A 10,774-nucleotide genomic window follows, 5' to 3' on the forward strand; every position below is an offset into this window, starting at 1 on the left:
AAGAAAGATCTTGTTGAAAATAAGAATGACAATCATTGACTATCATCTAGTATGAGAAATAAGACAGCCATTTATTGTAATTAGTTTTATAGTCTAATCAACAAGATGAAATAGTAAAGTCTGAGAACAAAGTATGGCTTTATGTGGTAATCATAAATCTGTATTTTTGTCTTTAGCATGATATAACTTCATCCTAACTTGTCTGCAATTTTTAAAGTTACTCCTAGGATATACTAAATGAGGGAAGTCACACCAATGACCCAAAGGTACAGAGTCGTAAAGAGCTCGTGAGTCTACACTCCCAGAGGAAGGTAAACATACTCTCCTCCCTTGCCTGGCTCCTGTGGGCGCAGCTGGGTGTGTACGTTCAGCCCAGTGGATAACTGCAGCCATTGTTTCTTGGGAGCCACCCACCTTCATTTTTGAGATAGTCTCTCACTGGGCCTGGCCAGCAAACTCCAGGGGTCTACCTGTTTCCACTCCCTACCCCGTTTTGGGATTTGAAGGACGTGCTGATATGCCTAGCTTTTTTTCCTTTTTAATGTAGCTTCTCAGGCTCAGTCTCAGGTTCGCATGCTGATGTGGTCAACACTTTCCTGACTGATCAATTGTCCTAGCCCCTCTCTTTAAAATAAACAACTTCCTTTTCTTTAGAGAAGTAAACAACATAAGCTGGGCATGGTGGTACATGTCTGCATCCTAGAACTTGGTAGGCAAAGATAAGACAGCTAGTCCCAGGCCACCCTGGGCTACTAGTAAGCCCATGTCTCCACTGAAAAAATAAACAAATAAAGAAACAAACAGTTTGGCTGCTTACGCTCCTACAATGCTGACACTTCCTTCTCTTTCAGGGTTCCCGAGACATTTCACTCTGCCTGCTCGTTCATAGAAAGAGGCAAGCCGGGCACCAAGATAGGCAGGATAGCCACTATCTGAAAGACAAAGGGGGAAGTTTAAAAGGGAGTTCTAAGCTAGCCCCTAAAATTCTACCAGTGACAACAACATGAGACTTACCTGCAGGCATTTCTGCTAAGCGACCAGAGATTTCTCTGAGGGCCTCAGCCCATCTAGAGGTAGAGTCGGCCATCATACTGACATGGTAGCCCATGTCACGGAAATATTCTGATAGTGTAATTCCTAAATTGAGAAGAAGATGTTGAGTTACCCTGCCAGAATACAAACAAGTGACTGTCTTGTCCCTAAGAACTTTAAAACAGTGGGCGTATTAAGTATCTGGTTAGCCATTTCCAAGTTTGTTCTTCTAGGCATACAGCTTAGCCACATTTCTAAGTATCTTCTCCATTTAGCTAATACCATGTAACAGACCTCAATCTAACAGAATGTTATTAAAAATTCTGTTCCACAGACAGGCAGGTTATGCATTTTTCTAAACTTCCCAAAGCCCTCAGAGCATGTGCTGAAGATCAAGGGGTCACTTTTGGCCCAGACTTCAGCACAGAATGAGAAGGGGTACCCCAGCCACTCGAAACAGCATCTACTATGGTGAATAACTGTAATTTAAGGACTTTTTGGTGCCACAGCCAACCCTTCTCTACACAGTCTAGAAACCAGGAAAAGGATTTATGCCCCGCTCTAACTGCAATAAATTTCCAAGCCCGACTTGTCTGCACCACACATCAGTCACACCTATTTAACTAAGCTTGTCGACACGAGGAATACCACAAGTCTCCAAATCCCCCATGCGTAGACCCAACCCTGCCTTATAAAGTAAGATACAAAGAAGTTTCTTGATTTTTGCTGTTATTTGTCTTAGCCAAAACTTTCCAATTCTAATCTATTAAGATGGAATAAAGCCTAACCTATATATTTATATATATTAAGAAAATAAAATACATATAAATGATTTCCAAAAATATATACTACATGCAACTCTAAGGTAACAGAAATGTACAGCTATGGTTATATTGTCAGTGTTTCCAAACCTAATGCATTTGTTTTAGCAAGAAATGCTACCCCCCAAACCCAAAAATCAAACCAAACCAAAAAAGCTCAAAAACATTGCTGCAAATCAACACTTACTATGTACCACAGTGTACCAGTCAGAATAAAAGCACTAAGCACAATACAAAATAGTTTCAGAAACAAGTCTTTAAGAAATGTTACTTATTAATATTTAGGCTTAAAAACACATCAGCTATCCAACCTAATGTTTAGAACAGAGTTTTTTATATAAACACAGATGTGTTTTAGGTCTGTGATGAAATGTTAGCAACACTTATATGTTTATATTAGATACTTCTAGAAAAGATAAACAGACACAAGTAATGAAGACCTCTCTCATGACCTACATATGGATTCACTGCCTTCAAAGAAAAACCAAAAATAAAACAACCAACAACTCAGACAAAATCCAAAGGGTGAAGCTGGGGATAGCATGAGGTAAAGGGGTTTGGACCCTTGCATGGGATGGGATGTCAAAAAAAAAAAAAAAAAACTATTTTAGATTTAGAAAAAAAGCAGTATCTTCATTGATCAAAAAGCTTTCATAAATCAATATGAAAGATAACATCCAAATGGAAAACTGACAGCAGGCAGAGCTTTTACATGGGTAACATACATGGGACAAGAGGTTAGTTCACGTTACATTACGGACTGACTAGAGTGTAATAAAGCAACAATTGGTAAAATGTCAATCATTATGTCCAAGATCAAAAACACTGATAACAGCTTAAGCTGGAGAGGTTGTGGGGTTAAGGGAACACTCCTGCATTGCTGGTGGGAGTACAAACTTGTACAGCCGCTTTGGGAATCGGTATGGCGATTTCTCAGAAAATTAGGAAACAACCTACCTCAAGACCCAGCAATATCACTTTTGGGTATATATCCAAAGGATGCTCAATCATACCACAGGGACACTGCTCAACTATGATCACAGCAGCATTATTTGTAATAGCCAGTACCCGGAAACAACCTAAATACTTCTTGACCAAAGAATGGATAAGGAAAACATGGTACATTTACACAATGGAGTACTACACAGTACTCCATGGAAAAAATACTAATCACATCTTGAAATTTTCAGGCAAATGGATGGATCTAGAAAACATCATATTGGGTGAGGTAACCCTGACCCAGAAAGACAAATGTCATATGTATTCACTCATAAGTGACTTTTAGACATAAAGCAAAGAAAAACCAGCCAACTTATAAACCTTGTCAATACAAGGCATAAAAAATTTTCAAATTTCCTGCTTCATGGGAAAATCTGCCAGATACTATTGGCCTATTGGCTGAAGAGTGGATGCTCCAACATTACAGAAGAACTTCCAGTGACTGTCCAGGCAGTGAGATGTCTCTGTCAATTCTAGAGTTTTGGAAGTTGCTTACAATGCACTTCTTTTTTACTTCAGTAATATAGCCTTCTGGAGTCTTTGATTGAGTTGAAGAATAGATAGTTATAATTATAGTTTTCTTTAGTTATGATAAAAAATAAAGTAGATATAAATATTGTAACTTTAATTCTTGCTTGATACCTGTTTTGTTATATGTAATTTTACTATGTTAAAGTTAAAACCTTCCTTTTTATTTAGACTGAAAAAGGGAGATGATGTGGGAAGTCCTTCTGTATATGTGTTGCTTTTATTGGTTAATGAATAAAGAAGCTGCTTTGGCCTGTGATAGGGCAGAATAGAGCTAGGTGGGGAAAACTAAGCTGAATGCTAGGAGTAAGAAGGTGGAGTCAAGGAGAAGCCATGTAGCTGCCACAGGAAACAGACGCCTTCACTGAAGCCTGCCAAAGCTTTGCCAGTAGGCTACTACCTTGTGGCAATATGGATTAATAGAAATGGGTTAATTTAAGATATAAGAGTTAGTTAGAAAGATGTTTAAGCTATTAAGCAGGAAGTATTGCAAATAATATAGTTTCTGTGTAGTTATTCAGGTCTGAGTGGCCGGGAACAAATGAACTGTCTCCACCAACACACCATTTATTTGTGGATATATGAAAGTCTAAAGAAAAGGACTGGACAGGAAATGGTAGAGGTAGAAGATCTAGTATGTCTAGTGGAAGAAAAGGTTTCAGATACAATTTTCAAAAGTCTTTTCAAGTCGGGCAGCGGTGGCACATGCCCTTAATCCCAGCACTTGGGAAGGAGAGGCAGGGAATCTCTGTGAGGCCAGCCTGGTCTACAGAACTAGTTCCAGGACAGCTAGCGCAGTTCTACAGAGAAACCCTGTCTCAAGAAACCAAAAAGTCCTTCCCAATAAAAGATACACTCAGAGACTGAGAAGTCTCAAAGTTATCAATACTGCCTCATGTCTTGAAAAAGCTATGAGACTTCAAACTTAAAGAGAAATTCCTTGGAGCAAGAAAAAACTTCCAAAAGAAAGGTTTAGTTGAACAAGAAATAAGGAAAGAAACTAGCCACAGCAGAGCCAGGGAACACTGGTTCCAGATAGGAAAGCCAAAGTCTACATGATATTATACCCATTGTTTTAGAACAAAACACAAAGTTAATAATTCCTGAAAATGGAGAAATGAAGGTGCTAAACAGAACGGTTGAAAGAGCAAAGATAAAAAGTTGTACTAAGTATACAAAATTTCTTAAAATAATTATGGAGGCACAGATTCAATGCAATGCCTATCAAAATCCCAGCAAAATTCTTCAAAGACCTTGAAAGAATGGTACTCAACTTCATATGGAAAAGCAAAAAACCCAAGATAGCCAAAACAATCCTGTACAATAAAAGAACTGCTGGAGGCATCACAATCCCTGACTTCAAGCTCTACTACAGAGCTACAGTACTGAAAACAGCTTGGTGTTGGCATAAAAATAGACAGGAGGATCAATGGAACCGAATAGAAGACCCGTATATCAATCCACACATCTTCGAACACCTGATCTTTGATAAAGAAGCAAAAAATATCAAATGGAAAAAAGAAAGCATATTTAACAAGTGGTGCTGGCATAACTGGGTATCAACAAGTAGAGAATGAAAATAGATCCATATCTATCACCATGCACAAAACTCAAGTCCAAATGGATCAAAGACCTCAACATAAAGCCAGCCACACTGAACCTTATTGAAGAGAAAGTGGGAAGTACACTTGAACGCAGTGGTACAGGGAACCACTTCCTAAATATAACCCCAGCAGCACAGACACTGAGACAAACAATTAATAAATGGGACCTCCTGAAACTGTAAAGCAAAGGACATGGTCAATAAGACAAAACGACAGCCTACAGAATGGGAAAAGATCTTCATCAACCCCACATCAGACAGAATATATAAATATATAAAGAACTCAAGAAATTAATCATCAAAAGAACAAATAATCCAATAAAGAAATGGAGTACAGACCTAAACGTAGAACTCTCAACAGAGGAATCTAAAATGGCTGAAAGACACTTAAGGAAATGTTCAACATCTTTAGTCATCAGAGAAATGCAAATCAAAACAACTCTGAGATTTCATCTTACACCTGTAAGAATGGCCAAGATCAAAAACACTGATGACAACTTATGTTGGAGAGGCTGTGGGGGAAAAGGGAACACTTCTGCATTGCTGGTGGGAATGCAAGCTGGTACAACCCCTTTGGATGTCAGTGTGGCGATTTCTCAGAAAATTAGGAAACAACCTTCTTCAATACCCAGTAATACCACTTTTGGGTATACATCCAAAGGATGCTCAATTGTGCCACAAGGATGTGTGCTCAACTATGTTCATAGCAGCATTGTTTGTCATAGCCAGAACCTGGAAACATCCTAAATATCCCTTGACCAAAGAATGGATAAGGAAAATGTGGTTCATTTACACAAATGAGTACTACACAGCAGAAAAAAAATGGCAGCTTGAATTTTGCAGAAAAAAATGGATGGAGCTAGAAAACATTATTTTGAGTGTAACCCAGACACAGAAAGACAATTATCACATGTACTCACTCATAGGTGGTTTTTAAACATAAAGCCAAGAAAGCCAGCCTACAAACCACAATCCCAGAGAACTTAGACAACAATGAGGACACTAAGAGAGACTTACATAGATGTAATCTACAGAGGAATAGAAAATATAAAAAGACAAGATCTCCTGAGTAAATTGGGAGCATGGGGACCTTGGGGGAGGATTGAAGCGGGGAGGGGAGAGGCAGAGAGGGGAGCAGAGAAAAATGTAAAGCTCAATAAATATCAATAGAAAATTTATATAAAAATAATTATAGAGGCATAAACATTTAAACGTAGTAAATATGTTAAAATATAAACTAATAGTAAGATGAATCATCACAAAGAAGGCAAATGTATTGTTTTATGCTCATTAAGAGAACTGGAAGCTTGGACATAGCTCATGAATACTTGTCTAGAATGCACAAGGCCCTGGATGTGCTGAACAACAGCAAAAGGTGGGGTGGGGGCGCAGGGGAGAGCAGGGGGTAAAGAAGATGATGATGCCACCCAGGTCAGTAGGGAAGGTTAGGAAGAAGAGGGGGTAAGGAAGACAACAATGCCATCCGGGTTACAACCATCTTATGTCTGGAGAGATGGCTTACTCAAAGATTAGGAACTTGCACTGCTGTTGCAGAAGACCTGAGTTCTGCCCACAGGACTTAGCTGGGTAGCTCACAACTGCCAGTAACTCTAGTTCTAGGGAATCTCACACTTTTCCTCTGTCCTCTGAGCATAAACACACATGTGATAAACACACATAAAAATCTTAAAAAAATTTTTATACTCACTTATTTTCATGATACATATAGTAAATAATTTAGATATTAAAAGCTAGCAATATGATTAGATGGGAGTTTTCTAGGATGAAGTTGTAAAAAAAAGCAAAGGAAAAAAATGGGTGCTAGTGTTTTAAATGAGCTGTTAAGTTCTTTTATTCCAGCTCCTAACTCACCAGTGTAAATAGAGGCTTCTCTTGCAGCTACAGGCATATTGGAGGTATTGGCCACCAGTGCTGTCCTCTTCATGATTGACTCTACTTTACCATCAACTTCCATAGTGAGCTGAGGGTATGAAATCCATTAGTGATCCCCAGTTTCTAAGTATAACATTTCAACGTTCCAATCCCCCCACCCCCTTTAAAAAGTTATAACTTGTTCATGTTTAATCCTTTCAGTCAGAATTCCCAAAGAACATCCCCTATCATGCCAACCCTCTTCCCTGGCCCACAGTGCTGTTTGAGAAATGGACAATTACAAGTGACAAAGGAAACCCATTACTCCATGAAAAAGGAAATGTTACCACAGTAACCTAGATCACAAAGCCCATGTAAAGCTTAGACAATTAAATGTTTGGTTTCTTTTTTAGACACTGTCTCACGTAGTCCAGGCTAACCCTGAACTACTGACCTTCTTGGCTCTGCCTCCCAAAGTGCAGGAATTACAAGCATGTGCCACCAAACCCAGCTAAATATAAATGCCTTATTGTTTTATCCTTCTTATCTTTCTCTCATGTGAGAACAAAGATGAGAAACTTTTAGGTGTTTAACTCCAAAGAATTCATTTCCTTTTTCTTTAAATATACAAATTAGTCACGAATATTAATTTAAAATTCTTCAAAAACATCTTGAAAACTGAAAGCACTGTTCTTTACCCAGCATAAAACTATTAATTGCCAATGACAGCTGATGAGCCATTATTTTCTCTAGTGGATTATTTGAAGTTTTCTACAGACAGACCTCGGGGAAGTCCCGCAGAACTTCGGACATCTCGTTTCCTCTTTCACCACATCCTACATAGATGATCACGTCGCTGTTGGAGTACTTGGACAGAGACTGTGAAATCACTGTCTTTCCACAGCCAAAAGCACCTGGGATAGCAGTAGTTCCTCCCTGAACACACCTAAAAGACAACAACAACAACAACAACAACAAAGAGATGGACGTGGTAGGTCACGCCTGTAGCCCCAGCATTTGGAAGGCTGAGGTAGTAGGTGACCCATGACTGGAGGCTAGCTTGATTCACACATCGTTCAGAGTGAGACACTGTCTCAAAAACAACAGGGTAGCAAATTAGCAAATATTTTATCATGGTTAAACATCTCTATCATTTACAGTAGATGGAAAGTGAAAATGTATTCTATAAGGCGCCCGAGGAAGAGCTATATGAAAACAGCAAGGTAACAAAATAGCACTGACGACATTCATGCTTATACAAGTCACATAAAGGCAACATGTGAATTAAAACTATAAATAATATTTGCAGCATATTTCCTGAGGGGATAGAAAAGGCCTAGGAAATTTGTATCTTACAATAAAGTTAATATAGTCAGAAGAAATAATAAGGTCATCCTAAAAGAGGTATGATATGGGATGAGAAAAAGCCTAAGAAATACTGAAGCATACAGGAGTTGTGAGCAGGTGAGAGCCGGGGTTTCATGGTAAGGCAATAAATACTCAAAGTCGTGAGAAATTAAAAATACTGAACTTCCTTCCTTTTTTTTTTTTTTTTTTGGTGTGTGTTTTTTTGGATAGTGTTTCTCTGTATAGCTCTGGCTGTACTAGAACTCTATAGACCAGGCTGGCCTATAACTCAGAGATCTGTTTGCCACTGCCTCCCTGAGTGCTGAGATTAAAGACACGTGCCACCACCCCAAGCTTGAAATTTCTTTCTTAACTTGATCAAGAGTGGGGACAAGATGACACGAGTGAGAGCAGTTCACGGGAACAGCAATGCTAGGGGCAGGAGGAACTGCACAGGGGAGATGAGTGCTGGTACCCAGTGTTTTCTTTCCAATTTGGCCATGAAGATGCAGGGAAAGTAGTCAACAGAACAGGATAAACACGGTAAAGCACACCTTTTCCTCCTCTTCCCTTCCTTTCTTTTTCACTAAATTGGATACTTATACAAAAAGGCAGAAGAGGGAGAGGTCCTTGGGGAGCCAAGAGATGTGATCAACTCCAAAAGGGGAAAGGAGGAAGATACAGACAGGAATGTGCACTAAGGGCTCATGGTGGGAAACAGAAGGAGCCACAGTGAAGGAGGAAGGGGAAGGAGGAATGGAGTTGAATATTTGAAAAGCTGCTGAGAGCAGCAGAGGACCACAAGCAGGGACAGGACTGCCGCACAGCAGAGTGTGCAGAAATCCACTACTACGGATCATCTGGTCTCTCTCAGTGTCTGGGCAAAGCACAGGGAACAGTGGACTGACTCATAGCTGGATTACTCTAGGTGAGTCTGACAGAATACACAGCTTTTCTACACTACTAGGAACTACTAATAAAAATCAGTCTGTGGAGTCTAATCTGAATAATGAAGGATATGGAGTCAGGAAGAAACGACCAGAAAGAAAGAGTCAGAGGACAGAGCTCATCATGGGAAAGTAATAGTAAGAGTGCCGGGAGGGCTAGGGACTTGGGCCAGTGACAGAGTGCCTGCTCAGTCACCGTGATTACCGCTATTTTAAAAAATAAGTTAAGTGATGTGAGGTTGAGGGAGAAACCAGTCTTTTCTGGAAACTAAATGGTGAGGGCATTGTAAAGAGCACAGCAGAATACAGAGAAGCCTCATGTCTAGCAAAGGAAACAGAAAAAGAGCACACTATACATTACTACTGTTGGCAGCATACAGAGGCCATTTGATTTTAGAAATTAACAATCAATAGAAAGCCAATCTATTAATTCTAGGAAGGATAGTTATACGCTTTGCCAGAGTCTTCAGGAAATTTTATTTTTCAGTAAGTTTTTAAAAATAATGCTATTTGTGACTGTGGAGTCTTAAGTATTGGCAAGAGAGGTACCTAATTCACCATTGTTACCCTGGCCTAGATAAAACCTATCACAGTATCAAATACAGAGAACTCATTTCTGCAATGATTATGAAAAGACAGTTACATACAGTAAGTATTTGAGGGCAAATGGGAAAACATATCTGATGTTCCTCTACTGGGAAGGTCATTTGTCAATCTGTTGTTTCATTGGTTAACCAATAAAGAAAACTGTTTGATCTGATAGGTCAGAAAATTAGGTAGGTGGAGTAGACAGAACAGAATGCTGGGAAGAAGGGAAGTGAGCTCAGACGCCATGCCTCTCCTCTCCAGGGCAGACGCAATGAAGCTCCAGCCCAAGATGGACGTATACTAGAATCCTTTCTGGTAAGCTATTGCGTCATGGTGCTACACAGATTATTAGAAATGGGTTAGTCGAGATGTGAGAGTTAGCCAAGAAGAGGCTGAAACTAATGGGCCAGGCAGTGTTTAAAAGAATACAGTTTCCGTGTTATTATTTTGGGGCATAAGCTAGCCAGGTGGCCAGGAGCCGGGTGGCAGGAACGAAGCCGCTGCTCCTTTCTACACATATCAAACTTACGGAAAAAGGGCATCAAGAACTCTCTGGCCAGTAAGCAAAGGATGGTTGGCTGGTAGCTTTTCAGTGACAGGCCGAACCTGACGCACAGGCCATACTTGGACCATGCTAAACTTCTCCTTCACACCTTCAAATTCAAGCTCCAGGACGACATCCTGTAAAAAATGAAAACAGTAGAATTTTTTCTACTAAATCTGTGAACGGTTATCCTAAAACGTGAGCAGCCCCAGTTCCTCTTGTGGACAAGAAGGGAGATGCACACTTTCTATTATGTGTCTTACATACGGCTATGCTTTTTATCCTAGGTGTACTACTAGTTCACTGATTAATAAAAGAAGTAAAAGGTTTTTAGAAAGGAGCACATGACACAGTAAGCAGCTACATAAATTGTAACTGCGAATAGCACTGGTTAATGAATAAAGCTGTTTTGCTACTGCAGTGCAGAATAGGACAAGGTGAGAATTCCAAGCAGATAGAGGAGGAGAGAGTAGGCGGAGTCAGAGGGAAGCCA

At 39.7% G+C, this 10,774-nt stretch overlaps 1 protein-coding gene across 4 annotated transcripts in view; it reads right to left on the reverse strand.

The window, feature by feature from the left end:
* Window positions 1–10,774, reverse strand: part of Atp6v1a (ATPase H+ transporting V1 subunit A) — a 54,419-nt gene that overhangs the window by 14,839 nt on the left and 28,806 nt on the right. For all 4 annotated transcript variants that reach the window (XM_005345007.3, XM_005345009.3, XM_013352313.2 and 1 more), the window contains exons 7-11: window positions 10,267–10,418; window positions 7,639–7,801; window positions 6,856–6,964; window positions 1,015–1,137; window positions 818–932 (exon numbers count right to left, since the gene is read on the reverse strand). In XM_005345007.3, coding sequence (XP_005345064.1) covers window positions 818–932; window positions 1,015–1,137; window positions 6,856–6,964; window positions 7,639–7,801; window positions 10,267–10,418 — 662 coding nt within the window. The remainder of the gene's footprint in view (window positions 1–817; window positions 933–1,014; window positions 1,138–6,855; window positions 6,965–7,638; window positions 7,802–10,266; window positions 10,419–10,774) is intronic.

Source organism: Microtus ochrogaster, chromosome 2 (assembly GCF_000317375.1).
Source record: "Microtus ochrogaster isolate Prairie Vole_2 chromosome 2, MicOch1.0, whole genome shotgun sequence".
In the NCBI taxonomy this organism is placed as follows: domain Eukaryota; kingdom Metazoa; phylum Chordata; class Mammalia; order Rodentia; family Cricetidae; genus Microtus; species Microtus ochrogaster.